Source organism: Falco naumanni, chromosome 3 (assembly GCF_017639655.2).
Source record: "Falco naumanni isolate bFalNau1 chromosome 3, bFalNau1.pat, whole genome shotgun sequence".
In the NCBI taxonomy this organism is placed as follows: Eukaryota; Metazoa; Chordata; class Aves; order Falconiformes; family Falconidae; genus Falco; species Falco naumanni.
Genome location: NC_054056.1, coordinates 101,815,652 through 101,839,571, shown reverse-complemented (window position 1 = coordinate 101,839,571; position 23,920 = coordinate 101,815,652). Strand labels below are relative to the sequence as shown.

Below are 23,920 nucleotides of genomic sequence, written 5' to 3'. Positions count from 1 at the left end.
TGACCTGTCAGCTGAGACTTAGAGGACTTTTCTTATTCATTCTTATGTACATGTTTGGCCTATAAAGTTGTTCTCCTCAAAATGTATTTGGCTCAAGAGAACATAGTTAAGAGTCAGCTGGCAGCGATATCTAGAAAACTTTGATTGCTGTTGGGGTATAAAATGCCTTGGCTGCTGTACTTGTCTTCTGCATATGAATGAGCCTATCCGTAAAGACTGAAAGTTGGCATGGAAAGGTTATACTACTTCTCACAGTACAAGCCTCTTAATTGGCACATCTGCTGGAAACAAAGGTGCCAAAAATGTGATTCACTCGGAAGGAGTAAACCTTGTAAGAAAGCAACCTGTCATTATTTAATAGGGATTAAGATCCTCTCAGGATGTTAGATGTTCTCCTTGTACAAATGTACTGTTGTTGAGCTAATGGCAGAATTAACCTCGCTACCTGCTAATGCTGAAGTAATGGGGTTTTTTATAGCTCTTCTCATATATAAATATTTCGCTGTCTGTGTCTTTAAGGTCAAAAAATAGACTGTACCCTTCACCTCTGACATACAGTAGCTATTTAAAAAAACAGCTACTTCTCAAACCCTAGGTTGTGACATGTCAAATATCTTCTCTACAGAATTCTGTAATTAGAAACAGAAAGATTGAAGTGTGGTCTGTGCTGGACAGATTTATGTCAGAGTAACTCCACCAGTAAATCCCAAGAATAAAAAAAAATTGAATAACCTTTTTACTAGAAAATTCTGAATATTAAGAAGCATAGGGAAGGGTTGGGTGGTTTTTTTTTCCTTTTAAATATAATTTAAAAGGAGAAGGACTTGGGATTTTACATATACATTTATATTTTCTAGTGTTCTGAAATCTCTGGAAAGACGAGGGTACTGCCCTATAAATCCTCCCCCCCTTAAATAAAGACCTATTTGTATTATAGTAGTATTCCTAGTAAATAAATTGTTTTTTTAAGTTTTAGAAAATTCTACCATTAAGCTACACATAATAATTCTTAATTGACACATTTCCGTTCATATCCATGTTAGTATGGATAATGTGAATATGAAACAGGTACATTTTAAATAGTCATGGTCCTATCTAGTGCTTCTCATTTCAAGGCAGCCTTTTCTGTGATTCTTATTACTAATTAAGCTGTTTTTGAAAGAATGCAATTAAGTGACTGAAAAATTGCAGATAAGGCATCACCAAATATATGTGCTTATGAGTCAGAATCGTTCCCATGATCCACTAAACAAATAGTGTGACCAACTTCCTTCAACTCTTATTGAATTCACAAGTATAAAATCAAAACCTTATGCTGTCCTTTAGATCTTTACATTTTTAGCTCTTGTTTTCTGCTCTTTATTGTTCTGTAATTAAAGAGTAACAAGATTTCAGTGTATTATTGATATTTTCATGCAAATTAAACATCTTTCCAGTCTAGCTTGGCCAGTGGATTTTTGTGGCTGCTATAAGCTGCATTTTAGCTAAATTCTTCTATATGACCATCTTTAAGTGTGTGAGAAATTCCAAGAAAATCAGTAAACCTACTTATACACCTGGTTTGTGTTTATTTGAATGCAATTCCTGGTAAGCAGTCTTTGTTTAGTTCAATTGTAGATGTAACTGCCCAAGATGCAACTTGCAGAGGTGCCACGATTGGTTTAAACACAAGAAGAAGTGGGAATGGAGACTCCTTTTTCTGTCAATTTTGTAGTGTAGGTAGGTTTTGGGTGTGTTATTTTTTTTATTTTTATGTTAATCTAGACCTGGAGAAAATATTTTTGACAAATACTAAATGTCCTCAAAAGCAGAAATTCAGTTGCTCTGACAGCTTTTCTGAGTTCAGGATAAACCGTTGGAAAACTGGGGAACTAATTTCATCACTGTCTTAGCTATTCCTGTTTGCTTTCCTGTGTGTACCTGAATGGATTTGAACTTACAGGTTTCACCAAGATGGGCCACTCTCCTGTGCCTACTACCAGACTGAACGGATCGTTCTGTGATGAACACTCATGCCGTAAATCCTCTTCACAGTGGATGTAGTACTTAGTCCTTCAGACAGGATAAAAGATGAGCTAACCTGCAAGTTATGTGTGCCACTTGAGGGTGAATGCTTCAAATTTTTATTCTTGCTGTAGTGCATGGTTAAGTGCAATAAAGGACATGTGCTTATAATAAAGTTAATTACATTGCTGTTAATACAGGGCTGTTAACTGGAATGAATTCTGTTTCTTCTTTGACTCAATAGCGATAACAAGCAGGCTAGGGAAGTTCGAGGAGGAACCTTTTATCTTCATAGCTATACAAGGTATGCTACTAGGGCACCTGATGTGTGAACAGAAACGGTCCATTCTCCAGATCTATGCAGGGTACAGAGTAGGTTTCTTTTGTAAAAGCAGGAGCCTTTGTATTTACTTGTGAAGACTGTAATCTGTGATGTAAGATTGTGGTGGTTAGAGCCCAGGCTTGGACAGCTTTGAATTGTCTCTAGTAAAGAAGGGGAATCAAAACCACATCAGTGAAAAAGTATGAAACAATTGATTTTTTTGAGTGATTTTGTCAGGGTAGGAACCCTCACCCTGACAGAGAACTTTCCCTCTCTGCATTTTTGCTGCAAATATCCAAAAGCAAATGTTTAATTATTGGACTGAAAGAAATCTTCTGCATTGAGTCAAATGGATCTTTAGTTTGGAAAGATTAAAAATGCAGTGTTTTTAGACGAAGTGAATTTTAAAACATTACGTTCTTTGATTTGGATTTGGCTGTCAAAACCTAAAATTGATTGTGCTTCTGGTCCTGATTGTGATTTTATTTTAAGCATTGTTGGCCTGTCTGTCCCAGTTGTGGCTTTCAGGATTTTTGATAGCAATTATAAAGATGTGAGGCAGTGCTGACGAGTCCTTTGTCTTCTCCTTTCTCATCCTGACACTTCAGTTCTTCACAGTTTGCTGATAGTGCCACTGCCATTTATATCAACATCAGCATCTGTCAGTCACGATTCTCGCTTTCAGAGTGCGATATCTCATTGAAAGAGAGTACTCTTACGGGAAATGTGTCACCTTACTTACCTTTGCTTCTTTCAATGCTGTCTTTATCCTGATCAGGATAGTTCTCAGTGGTGTTTGTTTTTTTTTTTTAATGTGTGTTTGTTTTGGGGGGAGGCGAGATGGGGGCACTTTATCCTTTCCTGTTGATGGTTATACTTGTGATAGCCTTAAAGAGGGATTTAACTCCCTCTAACAGCTTCTTACTTTCCAGGTCAGTTTCATTATTTTTCATAATTTCTCTCTCCTGCCCCTTTGCAGTCCGTTTGTAGTACACCTAAGCTTGTGGCACTGGTACAGGAGGTACTGGATTGGGTCAGTCCCAGTGTTGCTTGAATGCCAGGTAAAACATGGTTTAGTGGTGGATTTGGCAGTGTCGGGTTAACAGTTGTACTCTATGATCCTAAAGGTCTTTTCCAACCTAAATGATTCTGGGATTCTATGAAAACCTCTTTCTTCATTCATTGGTCTTTGGACAAGTGGTGGTGCTACGTTGGTTTGGGACCCTGGGTTAGAAGTTTCTGCTTGTGCAGGGCGGGCTTTAAGCACTGCCAGGGCAGTCCCTTGGTAGGGAAGCAATTTACAGCAGTCATTGGAGGCAACAAAAAGAAGCCAGAGGCTAGACTTGGCCCTTGTGGTTGTGAAAAGGTGAAGAGACACTGTAAAGGAGAGAGACTGGAGGCTGTGGACAACTGCTGCATAGGAGGGAGGCGGAATTTGTTCCTTTCCCTTTTCTTCAGAAAGTGGGAGAATGGAAATAGTAAATCTAATTTATAGGACCTTTTTGACTTGTGCCTCTTCCATGGCTTCTCTGCCAGTCTCCAGTCTTTCCCCTACCTGGTCCATTCTGGAAAGGGCTGACCCAGCCCTGTTCACCTTGTGCACAGAGCCCTGAGCTGGTGCCGCTCAGATGTCCTCATCTCCTTCTTTAATTCTGTTCTCTCCTCTTTCCTCCATGATGTCAGTGGACTGTCGCTCTCTGTTCAGTGGCTGGATCGAGGGGTCAGTGATCTGTCAGTGGATCCAGTCTGTTGGACTTCAGCTGGGTTTGAACTAGCTCAGTGTCAGTGAAGATGTGGTTCTCCTCAAGCCTCAGGTACCTTGTCTGGACTTCGTTTGTGCTGCTACAAGGCACAGTGAGCTGGCTGTACTGAGTTGCTTCTCTTAAAAACCCAATATATTCTGAGAATATGGGTTTAGTTGAACCAGAAGGTATTATGGCTTCTACTCTGATCCTTTTGCTGACCAGTGGTGGGAAATCACTCCCTGTTGTGTGTACTTGTAACTGACCTTGTCGTTTGTGGGATCCTGTACATGGCCCCTGATGTCAGGCAGCATGGTGTGGCCATGTGCTGGCGGACCAGACCAGGGAAGGAGGGACTACATGTAGGACAACATGCATGGGAGTGATGAGGAAAGGGCTGAGGTGTGGGCTGGGTACCACTTCTAGTGGCATATTAACACATCAGGCTGTGTTAATGGATGTGAGCACCCTGGGAGCTGCAGAGCCTGCAAGTCCTGCGCGTGGCATCATTATATGACACTCTGCCATGCCCAGGGGGTCATAGATTAGGCCAACCAGTTACATTTTGCATCTTGCCACGTGGAGCAAGTAAGTTTGGATCTGAAAATGTAAGACACAAGCTTGCGACTCGGGGAATGCAAGACACGAGCTGGCCATGCTTCTAGCACAGTCTGGGGGTCTTGGTAGGTCTCCCATGTCTACAGTTTTCATTCAAAGTGGGCATTGTGTGTTGATCAGTCATGGGTGTATGACTTGCATGATAGCTGCTGTAGTGTCTGTTTTAACCCTTCCTGGGTGGCATTAGGTTTTAGGTCTTGGCTAAGCCAAAGTTGTGCAAAGTTGGCCTTTAAATTGTGCTTTAAACTAAATTACAATGTGGGCTTTTTTTAAAAAAAATATTTTATTTGCCATACGTATTTCTTGTTTTCCACAGTGACTTAATAAATTAGAATGTGACTGAATTTCTGATGCAATTAAAAATACAATTCAGTCTTTTGTCAACATAAAAGGGAAGATGTCTTACAATATTTTCCTTGTTTGTTTTGTTTCTATTTAAATACACACATTTCCTTTGGTTTGTTGTTTTCATCTCTTCTTAGTATTAAAATTCTCAGTAACACAGATGGGAACCCAACACAACAGAGGTTTCAGCGGTTTTATGGGGTGTCTGCTTATTGCTGTTACCTTTTTTAGTCTTTGCTGGGAAAAAAACCTGTAAGTATGACTATCTGACTATCTGAGAAAGTGTATTTCTAAACCAAAATGTGTCCTTTACAGATTAGTCCATATTTTAAGACATTGTATAAAGACACATTCACAAGCCTGGCTCACTACTTCTGTTCTTTCCAGAATTGAAACTGGCTTTTATGTTAGTCATTGATTCTGAATCCTATATAGGCAGTTTAATGTTGGAGAAGTAATTTGGAATATATGAAAAAGATTCTTATTTTTTCAGTTTTAGAAATATAACCCAAACATGTTAAAAAAAACCCCATGCTTTAGAAATTCTTACTGGGCATTGCTGCTCCTGCTGCTTCTTGTCATAAACGATGAAGATGATGCTGTTAGTCTTGTTTCCAGAGCAGCCTGGAAGATTTGACAATAACTTGGACAGCTTTTGGAGCTGTGTCATTTAAGTTCTCAGCTATATGTATCTATAGCAGGCGACATAAAATTTTATTTTTGTAGTTCTTAAATATGTCATTGGCCCTTTATAGTTTGCTTGCAGAAGACATTATGTTTTGATTTAACAAATATTTCCTTCTCAACTTCATGCATGAAATGATTCCATTCCTTTCCTCCCAGTCTCTTTCTCTCAGATCACAGACACATCAATGGTTTTCTGACACATTTTCTTGTTTCCTGCCCCAGCTGACTCTGTGTTGTTCTAGGGGTGACAGCCACCCACCGCACTCTCTCTGTCCCTATTAGGTGGCAGTGACCTTATTACTTCTTTCCTTTGCTCTTCCTATACCTCCCTTCACAGCTATCAGCCCCCTTTTCTCTTGAACTGCTTAACTGGGTTAACATAATGGTTAACATTGAGCAGCTGTACTCCACATCTTATTCTGTGTGAAGATTTCTTCGTGTCTGAAACACAGCTGGCAGAGCTCCGCACTGCTGGTCTAATAAATGATAGCGCTTCTCCTTGTAGCCTTGCCTTGCTTGTGTTCTTCGACCAATGCAGCTAGAGCACAAGTGGTCCTGCTTTGTCTTTTTCTAGTTAAACCATAAACTCTAGAGCAGAATCTCTCGTGATGTGTGTTGGAGCAGCATCTGCTTTTGAGAAAGGTGCTTTGAGCAGCGCTCTTTTATCCATCTTTGTTTCATACAAAGTGTTTTTAGGCAGAAACTGTAGGGTCTGACTTTGGATAAATTTGAATGTAAATATGCGTTGACTCTGCTTCTAAGTCAGAATCAGTATGTGGGCAAATTAGATGTTACAAATGGTATTGGGCAGCCTTCTTCCAGGAGCCCTGCAGCCCTGTTTGACTGAGGACTCTGATCTCCACAGTCCCTGGATTTTGTAATCTGAGCAGATCTATAAATGCACAAAATGTTTGGGTTGGAGAAGCTCTTTTAAATAACTGGGCTTGTAGTGTAAAGTATTTTTAATAACGAGAGTGAATCTGCCATCACTCAAAAATACATAAATCTTTCTTTTGGAGTAAAATACGATAAATAAAGACAAAGAAATTCTGGTGCATAAATTGACTTTCAGAATTGGCAGGCTTGGTAAACTGCACGTGGAAGGCTGAAGAGATAACTTGTATGTAATTGCTTAGGAAGAGCAGGTCTTCCTTGCTAATGCTATTTTGAACAGTGAAATGCACTCACTAGTAGTGTGCAGGCTGTAAGTTTGATTTGTTTATTTACTCTTGAGTTGGTGCTTTTAAGTACTGTCTTCTCTGCACTATGGAGCAAAGAGCATGAAATTATGTCACAATTTAAATATCGTAATTTTTTCTCCTTTGGATTAATTTTTATAGTTTGAGAAACATAGCAAAAAATGGGGTTAGGCAATTTAGAAGAAAGTTTGACACAAAATCCTGAAAAAACAGGTTTTCCTTCAAATATAAAAGGAAAGATCAGAATACTGCAGACTTTTATTCTCATTAGATCTATACCTGGCACATGAGTTGGCATGGCATTCGGCAGGATAAAAGCTATTAAAGTGTTGCCAGCAAAGGCTGATCTTAGGATGAGTTGTGTCAGGAAAATGAAAGGGAAGGCTGAACTAAATAAACTTTTTTTTTTTTTTAATACATTGTTTTAATCAGTTTGGGTCTACCGTTTGAGCTGGTAAACAGCAATAAAGTAAAACATAATGTTTTCCACCTGCCTAGGTACTTGTATATAGTTAGTGGGAGGAGATTCATTTGGTAAGGGTTATTTTCCTTGGTTTACTGGGAATTTTTTAGTATAAGATCTAGCTTTAGAGCAGGAAGAACCTAACACATTAATTTTGTGGGAGGGAAGCATGTTTTTTAATAGCCTTTCATTTTGAGCGTCTGGTTGAACAATATTTCAGGTATGGTGTTCCAAAGATGAAAGCAAAACCAATATACTTATAATAACCATTGCTTTAAAAAACCTGTATTCCTTTCACTCATAAAGTCCTTATGAGTTAGAAAATTAAACGTAATGCTTGATGGTGTCAATGTAAAAATATCCTCTTTGGACTGCAGTTTAAGTCAAACATGTTTCAATCATAATTCTGAACATGGGACAGTAAAAAATCAGCATGTGTTTGCGCAGTGATACTTATATTGCATGGCATAACAGCGACATTTGAATCCTTCTTTCTGTTCTATGGGCACAGAGGGAAATGTTAAATTTCTACTGTAATTGCTGATAAACCTGTTTTTCAGGTATTTAACGTGATGGTGGTTAAACCTTTTAAAAGAAGAATGGTGGCTGAACTGAAAAGAGCAACCTCTTAGTTAAAACAAACATTGGCACTATTTGTGTACTTTCAGCTAGGAATAAATAGCTTGTAAATATACAGCTAGCTATATATAGTTGTATACAAGTATTTGTAATTAAGTATTTTTATGATGTACAAGAAAAGCCATTAACAATTTACTGTTCAAGGGCTGACATACATTCCTCTAGTCTTCAAAGATTCTAATGCTCAAGAAAAATCTTCACATTTAAGCAGAAACTCATATAAAGATATACGTCAAAGTTTTGACCCTGTTGTTCTTGGATTTCTATGGAATCAGAGAAACTGCTTGTGTGTTATGGCTATTTTGACTTCTTTTTTTCTTCCTTTGATGTATTTGTGAAGGACACGCATTTATATATGTATGTAATGAAAATCATCTAACTGACACCATAATATTGGGCTCTTCATTGAAATTCAGTTTCTTCTTTGACTCAAATTGCAGTAACAAGTAGGCTAGAGAAGTTCAAAGAGGAGCCTTTGATCTTCCTAGTTGCATGAGGAACAGTTGCAGGGTACTTGCTCTCCGTACAGAGCTTGCCCCTTCTCCATTCTTACGCAGTGTCCAGGGTGGGTTTCTGTACGTGCAGAAGACTGATATGTTTCTTGGGAAGGATGGTAGGAGAGTAAGCAATGTCCTGGTTATAGAGCACTGTCAGCCACCTCTGGACATTTCTTTTTGTGGACGCCAAGTCTGTCAGTCAGGCTTCTGCCTGCTACAGGTTGGTAGATGGCAGCAAAAGATGAGAATCAATTATTTGGAGTGGTTTTGTGCATCATTGTGATATCTCTAAATGTGGATGGTGCCTATTCATGCATTTGAAATGGGATTCGTGTTTCTGGTGAATGTATTTCTGTTCAAAACAAAAAAAGCTGAGCTAAGGGATGTGCATTGTATTATATATTCAACTATAATTTTCCTGCTGTTTATTTAATTTCTACCCAGGCAAGGAAAAAGAGATAGGGAAAATTGGACATGAGAAATTAAAGACATGTCTGCCTATTGGAATTTTAACTCTGCCATATTCCCTGGCCCTAACTTAATATCTCTGCATGATATACTTTATGGCCTTAACAGGACATGCAAAGCACTAGCTTAAAACTGCTTGGTCCTTTGGGCTTTTAGTAACGAAAAATTTCAAAGCAACTTTGAAAAAAAGTCTGTCTGACAAAGTACATCTGCGTAAATGCTGAGAGAAACCCTGGTTGGCCATGTTGAAGCAATCCACCATGACTCCCAATGGAAAAAAATGGTTGAGATGACATTCCCTTTCACCTCAGATTTGGGCAGAAAACATTCTCTTGAACTTTTTTCACCACCAAGGAGCTGGATGGAGGACAGGCATTCTGCATGCACAGCATGGGAACAAAGCTACTTTGATTTGATTCCATAGACTCAGTTTTTTGCCAAAATCATGAAGTAAATAGATACACTGGTGTTCACACCCACTTACATCAGCAATGTCTAATGTTAAACATTTGTTGTTAGTAATAACTGCCTATCTATTTAAGATTTTTTTCAGTCTTCTGGAAAGACCATGTTGCAAAAAAAACCAACCAACCAACCAAACAAAAAAACCAAACACACAAACCACACAAAAAAAAACCCAAGCCCCCAACTTTGAATATATTTTTTTGTTGTTGTTTTGCCTACTTTGACAAGAGGCTTTAAATCCCTGCAGTTTGGGTCATCTATAACTCAGCATTTTTATATGGTTAAAAGAGTGTGTGTGCAAAAGTGAATTGTTTGATTAAATGCAACGTGAGTTTATACATATGATAATGCAATTGACTCGATTTATGAATATTTTATGTATAAACTGTTATGCTATTTTTTTAGATTATTATAAAACTGAATTTTCAACAAAATATTGAACAGTGGTCTTATTTATAAAGAAGCAACTATTTTAAGAAGGAGGCCTACTTATTTCACATAATGGTGATTGTAGGAGGGTTAAAGGTAAAAAGGAAGCAGAAAAACTAAAACTGCTTGTAAACATCACAAACTAGGGATGTCAGCTGAAATGCTCAGTATGAACCAGTATCACTAGTTTTAGCTTCATTGGTGTGTAGTCTTCTTTTCCTGGGACAACTAGTCTTTTAAGCTTGTTTGCACTAAAGAGCTTTGTTGCAAGCTCTTTTCTAACTTTAGTTGAGAAACATGCCTGGCCTGAGGGTACGCCCGGTCTTCTATGGTTATACCCAAACTGGTACACAGACATACAAACCTCTGTGAATTTGAAGGCTTCAAAGGCAGCATCTATTGCCCTTTGGGTGCAGTCAGAGTTGGTCACTCTTTTAACTGTTACTGAAGTAAGACATGGTGCAATGTATTTCTTTGATGCAAGGAACATGTGTGCAATGCAAAATAAAGAACCTTTCACTGTGTGTGATTCCTGTGTGATGTGTTTGAATAGCTGGGTCTTGTGTACCATGCGGGTGATTATTGGGTATCTGCCAGCCAGAGCCGCTCCTATCTTGCATGTGTTATTTTAATATTGTATATGGACCTCACAGGTAAATATTTCTGAAACTTGTGTGTGGACTAAACATATTTTTATTCTTCATTCTGTGTTTCTAGTCCGGGACTGTGAAGCTGACCAAGCCTGTGGCATTATGGACCCAGCAGGATGTCTGCAAATGGCTGAAGAAACATTGCCCTAATCAGTATCAAATCTACAGTGAGTCATTCAAACAGCATGACATAACTGGTAAAGTATGCGCTATCAGAAATATTTTATTTAAAATGTGGCACATTATTTTACTTTCTTGTTAATAGATTGTAACCATGGACTGAGGGCTTTTTGTTGATTGTATGACCAGACAGTTGCAAGGTTTAGAGCAGGGAGAATACACTGGTTTTCATAGGATGTGGTAAGTGATTTCCCTGTCTCTTTCAGATTATTCAGGGTTAATATAATGAGGAAACAAGCCAGTCTGTATGTGGGTAAAGGATACACCCTGTTCATTCCAAATAAATAACACCCCTCCCACTCCAAACATTAAGAAATATCCTATGAGGAAAAATGTAAATGAGTTTTTTTTCATTGAGGTGTTTCACCTTGAGGTTTTTTTTTTTGTTTTTTTTTTTTTTTTTTAGTATTAGAGTTCTTAAAATGTAGAATGTGAAATAAGGCCAGCCGAGCCCCTCCCTAGTAATGAAGCAAGATCAATACAGCAAGTTCATTTCTGACCAATATTTGTCTTAACTTTGTTCTGGAAAACTTGCAATGGAGGAGATTTTTACATCTCTCCATTCCAGTATTTTATGGTCCTTAATGTTGGTATTTTCCTAGTAACAATCTAAACGATTATTTCCAGCCAATGAAACTGGTTTCTGTCCCAAGTGTAGCTCAAGTACATTCAATCGTTCTTTCTTGCAGCCTTTTCTTTACTGGATGGGGGCTTCCCACTTGCACATATTTTCTTTGTCTAGTCTAAAACATACATGTTTGTTCTATCACGGTGACTCCCAAATACCCACAGAACCTCTAAACTTCAACACTCAGTGTGTTGTCTTAAAAGAATATATTAAAAAGCATCATTATATTTTATTTTCCTATTTATTTTAGAAGCTGATATTGATTTTGTTGATGTGCTTGACTTGTTAGCTCCTGCTCAGTTTTCTGTGTTGGTATTTTAGCTGACCACTTTGAGCTAACAATCAGTTTAGCAGAGTAACTGGGTTAAAATAAATACGGATATAACTTGGGAGTTAAATAGCATTTTTGCTCATATCCCAGACAGTAATTAATCTGTAAAAAGTTTAATGTGGAACAGAATTTGTTCTCTGAAATGGTGGTGTACAAAACTGGGGACTGGCATTCAGCCACATAGTATGAAGCAGAGATTTTAGTTTCACATACTCAGTCTTAACAATAACGTATTGTTAACTAATGTATGTTTCAATTAGTGTCTGTTCATGTATGCGTACTTGTGGCGTTTCAAATTTTACATTGATTCCTGTTGCTATTCTTTCCTTTCTGATAATATGTGAATGATTGCAAACAGGGCAAACAAAACTACCAATGTTTGTTTACTATGTAGCCATGAACACACATACACACTTACATATGAGAAGTGGTTTGTATTGCTTTGTTAAGTATAGACTTTTAGTATGTAACTACTGTGCCCATTTCCTCTAAGTCACCATCTGTTGAATGCAGTCTATGGGAATGTAGTCTGTGTTCCCAACCCATGTGTACAGATGACTGCATCCAGAGCGCTACCAGAAAAAAATTGAAACTATTTCTTAATTTTTTTCTCGTACTGTTTTACTGTCATATTGTCTCCTTTTGGAATAAGGCACTGTGAAATTAAGTTGAAAGGAAGAAGTTGTTTTCATTTCAACATAAACGTAGATGGAAACCTTGTAGTTTCACTGTAGATGTGCAAAACTTTGAACTTTATAGACCTCTATGAAAAAGAAGAATCAAGATCAATCTTTCTTACTTTACACAAAAGAGGTACAAGGAAAATACTAGTATGAGTGTTAGAAAGTACATCTGCAGGAAAGGAAACAACTTCAGTACCTGCCAAAGAAAAGAAGAAATGCAATCAATGTTTGTACAGATATTATAAAAAGTATATTGTGATAATATTATGAGTGAAATCAATAACTTGGGAGGATATTTCCAGTGCTGTTGGTCCCTGTGACTCTGATTACTTGAAATCTAATAAGGGGATATAACAGTGGATTTGTGGCTCCAAAAAAGTAGAATATAAAAGAAGCATGGAAACTAATGTGAAGATTAAGCCAAGGTAGTGTAACTGTTTCCAGATATGGCTATGGAAAAGTGAATGTGATTGTTGAAAATTTCTCAGGAATTAAAGTGACTTTACAGGCTGCTTTGATATGGAAAAATATGATGGAAAAGAACTTGAGGAAAGTGACATGAAAAGGATATTTAAACTTTATTTGAAGATAAAATCTGAGGCATGGTCATAAGCCAGGAAAATGGTCTTGTGCAAGCATATCTAACAGTTGTTAACTGTAGAGGTTGAAAAGTGTGGCATTTTACTTGGGACTTTTAGTTGCTGATTACAGTTTATTAATAGAGTTGGGGGCAAAAAAGCAACCCAAAATGTCCTTTTTTTTTGTGGGGGTTTTATACCTTTTTACTACTCCTAATAAAGAGCAGCTGCAAATGTATAAGAAAAAATACTTAATTTGGTGTTTTACCTAGTAAGGAAAAAGTTCTTCATGTTAACAGTGATGTTCAGGATGCCGTGGGACAGAGTGTATTCTCATCAGATTTGCAGATGACACCAACTTGGGGGTAACAGTCAATAGACTCAAGAGTAGGGCTGCCATTCGTAGGGACCAGGAACCAGACATAGGCTGGAGGAATGAGTCAGCAGGAGCCTTATGAAATACAGCTGGGAAGGCCAAGCCCCTTGCACCCCATTCAGCCTGGGGTGGGCTGGCTGTCTGGCTTTGATGGAGAGGACCTGTGGTCTTGATAGTCAGGAAGAATAAATGAACCAGTGTTGTGCCTTGGCAGCAAAAAAATGCTAACAGAATCATGGTCAGTATTATAAGGAGCATAGCAAGCTGATCAAGGATAGTCATTGTTCTGCTTTACTTTGCACTTTTTACACTCCAGTTCTTGGATCCACAGTGCTGGAACTTGCACTCCAGGGCCACCAAGATGCTCAGGGCTGGAGCACTTACCCTGTGACAAGGGGATTGAGGGAGCTGGGCCAAGAGGCAGCCTGGGGAAGAGGCAGCTTGTTGGGGGTGGGATGGGGGGACTAGCAGCAGCCCCCAGTGTGTAGAAGGATGTTGTCAAAAAGATGGAGCGAGATCCTTCAGAGTGATGTACGAGAGACACCAGACTTGAGTTGAAACAAGAGGCTGAGCGTAAGGAGAAGCTTTTTCCCTGTGAGGACAGTTGGGTATTGGAACACGTTTCTCAGACAGGTTGCACGGTCTTTGTCCTGGGATGGTTTCAAGCCCCAGCTAGATAAAACTTTGAAAAACCTTATCTGATCTCATAGCTGACCCTGCTTTGGGCAAGGGATTGGGCCAGAAATCTGCTGGGTTCCCTTTCAACCTGAATTCTTCGGTGGTCCTATAATTTGCCGAGTACTTAGTACCACAGAACTAGTGAAATGCATTTTGGAGCCAGTTAGGGAGAATTAAATATGGAAAGGCCTAACAGGAAATTCAGAGACTTCTTTTATACACAAAATTGTTGAGTTCAGGGAGTGGAGCATTTGGTTAGGTTGACTTACTCAGCAACAGGTCCATTTTCACGGTGTTGGGTGCAGAGCCAGAACTGAAGAACTTGAAGGACTAATACTGAGTGAGGTCTAAGGGCACCTGGTAGGAATTAGCACTGGTAGGAAAATAAGACAATAAAAAGAGAGAAGAAAAGGATGACAGTGGCCTGTGCAACCAAGAAAACAAGGTAGTGGTAGGGCCATGTCACCAGAGGCTCTACTGCTGATGTTGGCATTTACATCGGTGTCAGGGGACATAAAAAGTTGCTCTGACTGGCCAGATTTTTATAGTCATTTTATACCAGTATAATCCAGGAGGCAGACCTGAGAAATAGACCTTGCTTTCAGTGTACATTTGTGGCTCTGAATTTGCCAGGCAGCAGGATTTTTAAATGATTAGGGAGTTATTGAGAGATGAGTTGTTCTTTGTGTGCCGTTTTTGCAATGTCTCAGCATTAACAGGGGCAAGACTGAGCATAGAATGACTAAGAAATAATAATTTTGGGGAAAACGGTCCATTGACAAAGTAAATGAAGAAGATGTCAAAGTAACTAATTATTGATATGTGACTTGTTGAAAGAAAGGAAGGAAGGAAAGAAACCCTGCTTCACCTCTTGTTTCTACACCATGTTCCCCAGTGTGCTAATGCATTTCTTCAGAGCATGAGATTTTAATGCTATGATCATTAAACAAACCTCATTCTGTCAAAGTAATACCCAAGAGGCACCTTGGTCCAAGTGAAGGAATTTAATAGAAGGTGCTTGAAAGGACTCAAGCCTTTTTAAATTAAACTTTTAAGGAGGAAAGGAACAGGACTAGAGAAAACCTCTTTTTGGTTTTAGAAGGTACCAGAACTTATGAATATTCATGAAACACCAAATGGCACCTAGAAAAATGAAATATGAACTGCCACTGAAAACTTAATGGAAATAGGCTTAAAATCTGCCTAATTCTATAAACTTTAAAGATGCTTGCATTAAATCAGCTATATTGACATTTTTTTATAAAATTCATATAAAACCTTGCTTTTAAAACCTGAATTGATTAATTTTTTTCACTTCAGTAATATCTCTGCAAATGTTAGGGTTTTTTCGTATCAGCTGAAATGCTCACATTTAGCGTGTTGGTGAAGGAATGGTCTTGTGCTTCAAGATGCTACTCTGGAATGTGAAGAAATCTTGGCTCTGTTTCAGGTTACTGTGGTATTCTTAGGAAGCACACTGAATCTTCAGGGTCTAAGTTACTCTGTCCATACAGAGAAAGGGCTTCTTTTTCTTATCAAAGTACTGCCAGATATCTTTTCAATTTCCAGAACATATCTAGTTTAACTATGCCCTTTGTTTTGTTGAACTTGGCTGAGTTTTGTGCTGCAACCAGTGCAGTGACTTGGGGATGAAAGGTGTGCCGTGGAGCACAGGAGGCCTGGGTTTTGTTCCTACCTCTGGGTCAGGAAGGGTGACCAAACCCAGGTGGCTTTAGTCACCGTGTTGTGTCCTCCTGGGCATGTTCATCTTCCTTGTATATGTTTTGGCATCTGTACAACAGAGATAAAGATACCGATGTTGTGATATGTGTATAAAAGACAGTGTTTGTGTCAGCTGAATCTTCCTATTAACAGGTTGGCTTCATTTGGAACAACTTCTGCTCATTTCGTGATCCCTCCCTTTGCAAGTGATTCCAGCTTTGTTATCCTTCATCCTTGCAGTGTTGATGAGTATCACATTGACCCAACATACCTCTCGTGCCAGTGACACAGCACACCTAATTGACATGTGATGCAAGAAGCAAGATGAGGTCTTCTGTAAGGTGACCTCAGTAAGTGTTCACCCCAGTGCTTGCCTGTCTGTCTTACCTGACACCTGGCCCTCCAGTCTTCTCATAAATCCCGATGTAGTTACAGTAGTTACAGTACAGAAGACTACATAAACTGGCACCTTTTCTTGGCTTATTTTATTGGACATTGTCTTATTGTCCCTTATAAACTGGTCAAACCTACTCTCTAGGTGGTTATTGGTAGAGGACTTTTTTTATGATCAGGTGTAGGACTGGTACCAAGTGAAGAAGGTCCTGGGTCAGGGCAAGGTTGTGTAGGAAGTACTTTAGCCTCTTTAAAAGCTTTATTAAAGTTTTGCTTACCACATTTTTCTCCTTTTTGTCCCAAACCTGTAGCAAGTTTTGAGCATTCTGCAGCACTGTCGTATATCTCAGAAAGCATCTAGTTTATTCACAGAAGAAAAGAGGTTTTTTAGTAGAAGCGAAAAGGACCTTCATTGTGTCCAAGTGGAGGGTATTTCTGGTAAAATATTAGTCATCTTCCTTGTTTTGCATGTGATAGTGCTCTTCAGCACAATAGATCTCTCTTCTGAAGCAGTGTTCATCTGATAGTGGTGTTGTAGAAGCAACTTCCATCTCCAGCCATCTCTGTGAAGCCCTCCTCTTCTCTGCAGTGCAAAGCTTCAGCCAGCCTTGCCCATGGTCCTTCTTTATGCCATTTTCCCCTGCTCTTTCTTGTGAGGTCTTAACAGCAGTGTTGGCTGGTGGGCTGTCAGATCAATCCTGACTACATCCATCTGCAGTTTGAAAAATAAAATCAAATCACTGTTTCACCCTGGAGAGAGCTTTTATTCTGCTGCCTGGATAAGGTCAGACTTATTTGCAGTATGCTTTGTGGAGCTGTGATACTCATGTTGGAAAATGTGTGGGGCTAAAGAGTTTTCCTTGTTTCATACTTGGCTGGTCTCAAACTTTTAACATGTGGAACACATCAAAGAGTGAGATGGGTGTTGGGATAAGGCTCCTGTTCGCATAATATGTGGCAACTGTTCTTTTTGCATGGGCAATAATGTCAGAAATATATTAATGTAATTGTGTTTCTATAGCATAGGAATGAGAGAAGTTGGATGAGCCAAATAGTTACAAAGTCAAAATTATTGTTTTCATTATTCAGCCTCTTAATGATAAAGAAAATTTTGCATGAAAGTAATCTTCTCTCATGTCTCAGCAATGGTTCCTGGGTCTGGCTTTTCACAGAATCATAGAATGGTTTTTCAGCCAGATTATAGCTCATGCAATATACAGTGAACTCCCGTAACAGGAGGCAAGACTGTAATGGCTCGTAAGAGATCTGGTATGACCAGGAAAGGCTCACCTGCAGTTGAGAAGGGGACAGTGAGGCACTTGAACATTTCATTGAAGTTGTAACTTAAATATTAACATAGTTGATTATTTTCTGATAAATTGGCTCTTCTGTGAAAAACAATCTGTGGAGTATTATGGCAGAAAGTAATCTTTTTTATGAGGGTTTTTTTTTTCTTTTAGTCTGGAACAGGAGAGTGTTTTCCAACTAGCTGCCTTGACAAAGTCTTCATTGCTAAACTGACTTTCTGCTTGTGCATAGGGGAGCTGGGCCCTTACATTTGTAAGAAATGGAGCCAATTAGTTACGAAGTGGAGCTGTCTTCTCTTCCATGCACAAACCAACGTGGAGTGTCTAATGCCATTATTTGTTACATAAAATCCTGTATGGAAGAAGTGATAGTATCATCTGTTCAGTTTAATAGGAAAGGGAACTTGCTGAAGGGTGGTGGAGGCAGTTTTGTCCTTGCTTGCCAATGATATCTTAATGTTATTGCTTCTATGTCTACTAAATTCAAAATTAAGTTTCCATGCTCCTGCTCTGTTACCAGCTGTGAGATCTGCTGTGCAAGTAGCTGATGAATGTTTTACACTGCTTCCTGTCTTATTGGGGATTTCTTGGGTCTGGTTGCTTTTCCTTGGTATGCTCTCTCCTCTTGTAACTACCTGGGAAGATCTCTCATGGTTTCAACAAACGATTGCTCTGCAGTACACTCGAAAGTGAATTGCACTCTAGCTGCCTCTTTTTCTTTACTCTGTCGCTATATAAGAATTCAGTAAGAGCCATGGTAGCCAGATGCGCCGTAGCTTTTACTCCTACCTAATGTATAACACAGAATCCAAATCATCTTTGAACTGAAAGTATAATTCCTGTCCTTTAGCTTCAGATTTGAAATTCCCTGTCAATTTAGCTTAGGTAAATTCTTCAGTATCCTTGGAGTGTGAGTATTTAGGTGAAAGGAGAAAAAGGTATATTTCTTCATTTGAAGCAGTGTTTACTTGCTCCTCAGTACTTACTCCTCAAGTGCTGTCAGATGCTGGGGAAGTAATGTTTCATAATTACAGGCAATAATAATTAGATTATTCCTTCCCTCTAACGCCAGGATTTTTTTCATTTTTAATTTAGTCTTGTTCTATTTATTTTAGTCAACTTTTACTAACTAGTGATCATATAACCTTCTACCTTCCTCCTTGAAAAGATCTTTGTTGTACAGTCTTTGCAAACCTGATCTACTCTATTGTCTATAAAACACTGATTCACATCAGTGTCGTGTAAAGCTCACCCCCAGAACCTCTCATCGTGGCAACCAGTTTCAAAATCAATTTCTGTTTCTTACTCAGAGGGGAGCTAAAAATGTGAATTAGGGTAAGATATGGAAAACTGTATCAAATGTCTTAGCAAAGCCTATTTCAGGATTTTTCAAACCATATTGTAAAGCTTTGCGATATTTCCTAGTTTGCTGATAAGGCTGCACAGCATATCTGCAAAAAGTACGGTACACTGATCGTGATCCACTGACAGCCAAGAAGCTTAGGAGATACTGAGTTTAGACTTGGGTGCTTACCCTGTCTATGTTAGGTGACTCAGGCATCCTACTTCAGCGGGATTCATAAGACCAAGGGTGATAGAGGAAATTGCTGAAATAATCAATGAAGGGGATGAGGGATGCCTCCAAACAGATGAATTTAGTGGACTTTAAGCTAAAAGATGGTCGGAAAACAACCCTTTTATGTTCACCCTGTTTCCTTTGTCCTCATTCTTTTGTGACCCTTCATGTGTTCTTGATGAAACATGCTTTTTATCAACTGTTTTTTTCTTTGGCTGCTTTACAGGGGTGTTGATTACCTTATGAATAGTTCTAACACTTTACCAAATACTGAAGCTCTACCTTCTCATTTCTAAAGACATTCTTTTTCTACAGGTTTTTTGGAATCATCACCAACCGTTAGTGATTACATTATTACTTTACCGTGTTCCTTGATCAATCACTAGGCTGTGTCATCCCATGATCTAGAAGCTAGGTAGGGTGAAGTGCTCTTATTACTTGGAGACCTCCAAGGACCAGCTTGAAACCATGGGATGTAGCACTGTTAACCCTGATGGCACTCCTTTGTTTCCTTTCTTTTATTTCCCCATTTAATTAATACTGATGTACTACTATAGTATGGTGTGCAACAGCCTGGAGGCTTTCCACTCAAAGGACAGGGCCCTTAGTTTAGAACTGGCCATGGAATATTTAGGCCTTCCTATGAATTGTGCTGATTCCAAGCATTGTGCCCTGACCAAAGTCTCATTAAACTGTAATTCTGTGTTGCTTTTTTAAAACTTGTGCTATATCTATGGAGGCTGAAACTTGGGTTTTTTTAGCTCAGACTGCTGGTTAGTACTGCTGGGCTTTCATTTCCCACCAAGTCAAGCTTTCCAGCAATGCTTCAGGAGTTCTGGTTCCCATTCTGGTGGGAACCAGGACAAAAATGGGATGTATTGGAGTGTCTCCCTTCAGATTACTCATACTGTTGTCTGGGAAGGAGTATTTGTTGTCTTTGCTGTGCAGACACAAAGTCAATTTTAAGGTTCAGTTGTAGGTAAGGAAACTTAGATGGGGAAAACTTTGATGATGAAGTGGAGGAGTTGTTAGAGGACCTTGCAATCCTTCACTTCGGAGAAATGAATTAATTTGCTGCTTAGTGAGTGCATGTCTGTGATATCAGTGAGCAGCTAGAGCTGATTCTTTTTATTTCAGCTTGTTACTTGCCAGCGTGTGCTATTCATGATACGGGGATTTAGTCTTAGTGTAATCTTATAATTATTTGGCAGCATTCCCCAGGCTAATAACACAGCTAACCTAAATGCAGAGGGAAGTTCTCCTGAAACCTGAACCTGGAGGAAGTCATGGCTGTGAGTTTGACTTCTGCTTTGTGACACAAACAAGTTTTGTGACACAAACAAGTGTGTATTTAATCTCTCCCATCCGATCGGTCTGCAACCCATGGTGTTCCTTCTCACCTCCGACTCCCACCGGTGTCTAATCCCTGTGACTCTTCCCAAGCCAGATGCCCACTGTCGGTTATGCTGTCATTTCAGCTTCTTCACAGTTGATTTTTTTTTTTGTTTGTTTTCAAATATATATGCAGACAACAGATCCACTCTTGCACCAGGTCTCTGAGAAATGGATTAGCTCATGTCCTAAATATTCCCTCTGTGGTGGCCCCCCGTTCTCACTTTGCTTTCTCTGCCCCCGCACCCCTGGCCAGGATCAGGGCATTGCCGACAAGCGGTGGGCCCTGAGTTCCCCCGCTGGTGCAGAGCAAACAGCCGCCTGCAGTCATCAGGACTTCCCAGACGTCTCCGGGTTGGTGTTTAGGAAAAAAAAAGAAAACGCGTTTGGGAAAACTTGGGGTTTTTTTCTTTTTACACCTCTTCCCATTGCCGAGCGCCGGTCGCTGCCGGGGACGCGGGGCGCAGTACCGCCGGACGCCTCGGGGGGGCGCCAGCAGCCAGGCTAAGGCTCGCCCCGCCGCCCCGGAGCGCGAGCCCGCCGCCAGCCTTGCGGCAGCCCCGGTACCTCCCGCAGGCGTTATCCTCCCAGAAGATCAGCGTGTGTGTAAGCTTGTGTCTTCAGTGACAGCTGTGCTCAGGAGGGTATGAAGCATGCCAGTCCTTACCCCTAACTTTGAGTCTTTTCTAAATACCTTGTCAATTCCTGAGTTTTTTCGTGTCCCTCTTTGAAAATGATGCTGGGTTTGGAAGTATCAGCTCAGCCAGCTGAGCCTTTTACAGAGAGCAAGGGACTGGAGGAAAAAGCACTTCTCTCTTCCTCATATTATAATAAAATAAAACCCAAAGCTGCCTTTTTGGGTTTTTTTAACCACTCGGGTACTGAAGCACCTGGCTTTTGAAAGTCCAGATTTGTCAAGGGAGCAGTCTTCAGTAAAAAAGGAGTGCCTCCCAATACTCCAGGGAAAATTATTTTTTCATTTGATATAGTTCATTGAACAGGCTGAAAGTCTGACAGGGCCTGATACAGTGCGCATGGCGCTGAGCTTTATCCTTGTTATTGTAGAATGTGCAGTGGAGGCAGGTCACGATACCTGGCTCTTTTAGCAAAGATGGAAGGATCGAGCTCCAACATTTTCCTCTGAATTCAGTGGAAGTTGCTCATGGAACAAAAAGAAACAAAAAGGCTGGATTCTCTCCAATCCCTTACTGCATTCAGGAACTGATTTTCAGCCCTTCACCCAACAAGGATCTGCACACCCTGGGAAGTGTTTATCTGATTCCTCAGACCCTGGTGGTGATTGGCACTTAACTGATGCAGGAGAAGGCTTTTGGTCTTCCTGTGTGCAGCCAGAAGAATTGCTTGCTACCGGAAAAGAGGAATCCACTGTGAGAAACTTCCATCTCTTATTTGATTTTGTTATCTATGAAGAAAAACCCTACACTTACAAATGTGAGCATTGACACACAAAAGTAGGATCTTAATAAGCCGTTTTGATCTGAAACACAGACATGTAGATTAATCCATGAACCTTCTTAACAAGGTGTACTAAAGGCATGACTCCTTAAAAAAAAACCAGCAAAAACCAGTCTTCCCTCCCCTGAGGTTTCATTAACCTTACTGAACCACGAAGTACTTGTCGGAAGCAAGCTCTTTTATATAGCAATCAATGTTAAGTGGTTAATCCCAGATAAAACTTGGGGGACTCCTGTTCTAATGACTTATTATTAAATATAACTACTATCTATCATAATCCAATATGTGAATGCATACATTTGAGGGCTGTGTTGCTGCTGAAAATCAGGTGCTCCATTCTTACTGAACTTCAGTGGCTGCTATTACAGTCTGCTGTGGATTTTAGTCTTTCAGGACTGCACTGCTGCATATTTAAAGCAGAAGCAGGGTTAAGGGATGAAAAAAACCCCAAACAAAAAAACCCAGAAGAAATCAAAAAACCATGTCAGGACATGAGGTATCGCACAGAAGTTTTCAGAACCACAAGAGCCTGCAACCCATCATGCTGTGCAGACCTTGCCCTGTTCTGCAATAGCTCTGCTTGAAGCACAATGGAATTCCTGCCTGCTAGGTTAGTAAGAGAAGCCTCCAAGCTCCACAGACAAAAATGTTGCTTCTTAATCACTGACTAAAAAACTTAAATGCTCCCCCAAGGGGAATTTGAGGTTTTGTTCTGTTTTTGTGAAATGCCGAACAATGATACCCTTGAGGAAATGTGTATCTTTTGTCAGTGTGCCATGTATTTGAGACAAGCTGTCAATGTAATCCCAGTCCTGTCAACTGTACTGACAGGGCACCTGCATTGCACTGGGCCTGGTGACATTGCGCTGTGATTAGAGGGAGGTCTTTTACAGAAGTGTTTGATCCACCCAAAGACGTTTATGTGTATAAACCCCGGTCTCTTTCTCTGCAGGTTCTGTTGGGTGCAGAGAATTGCAGTATTGCGAATACTTAGCTGTTTGCAGGTCAAAATCACCAAATCCTGGTGTTATTTAGGTTGCAAGGGTCCTTTTGAGATAATCTAGTCCAACCCCCCTGTACACGCAGGGTCAGCTAGAACAGACTGTCCAGTTGGGTTTTGAATGTCGGTACAGGTGTTCTATTTAGCTAAAGTTTTCCTTGACTATCCTTTTGAATGTATACTTTTTAATGTTTGTTTTGCATAGGTTATGTAGATTTTATCTTGCAGTACATGTTCTTGATCTAAATATAACAGCTCAAAACCTCAAGATGGATTAATACGGTTATTCAAAAAACAGTGCCAAACGTGGAATAATCCCAAATGGCCTATAAGGAAATGTTTGTTACGTGTTCTAATTTTTTGTTGCTGTTGTTAAGTATAAACACTGTCTGGAGAAATGCCAAGAATGTGACAATCTGTTATGAGCATATCAAACCTATGAAGTAATGCAATCCAATCGGCTGTCAAGCACTAGTTAAATTGCAGTGCTAAAATGCTTGTGTCCATTGGTTTATGGATGTTATACGGATGTAGATAAAGCTTGTCATATATTGCCTTATCAAAAACAAACAAAAGAGAGCTTGATTGTGATGAATGTCACCTGTAACCATTATCCTAAGCTAATCTACTTCTGAATTTGCCATTCACAGATGTGTACAGTCCATTTTTATGTTACATTAGGCCATATTAAGACTCATATCGTACTGACTCATTCCAAGGCTGTCTCATGGAGAAAGCTTCTTTCTGTTAAAAAATGCTGATCTGGGCTTTTTTTTTCTTTTTATTAAACTCAACACAAGTAGCTGCAGACCTGTTAGCCTCTTGCCAATTCTGCCAAAATAATGGAACAGTTAATTTGGGTTTCTATCAACAAAGAATTGCATTGTATAGTTAATACCAGTCATCTTGATGCCTGGCCTGTCAAACTAACCCGGTACTTTTTTATTTCTTTCTTGTTTTCCATTGGCAAGGGTACAAGTTTGGTAGTTAACTGCTACCACGTGGAATACAGTATCTTTTTTTGCCCCCTAAGCATCCAGCCTAAGATCACATGACATCTTAATTAAACATG

The 23,920-nt window shown here is 39.6% G+C and overlaps 1 protein-coding gene across 3 annotated transcripts in view; it reads left to right on the top strand.

The window, feature by feature from the left end:
• SAMD12 (sterile alpha motif domain containing 12) overlaps positions 1-23,920 on the top strand; it is a 174,098-nt gene that overhangs the window by 36,250 nt on the left and 113,928 nt on the right. For all 3 annotated transcript variants that reach the window (XM_040586127.1, XM_040586126.1, XM_040586125.1), the window contains exon 3: positions 10,596-10,725. In XM_040586127.1, the coding sequence (XP_040442061.1) occupies positions 10,596-10,725 (130 nt within the window). The remainder of the gene's footprint in view (positions 1-10,595; positions 10,726-23,920) is intronic.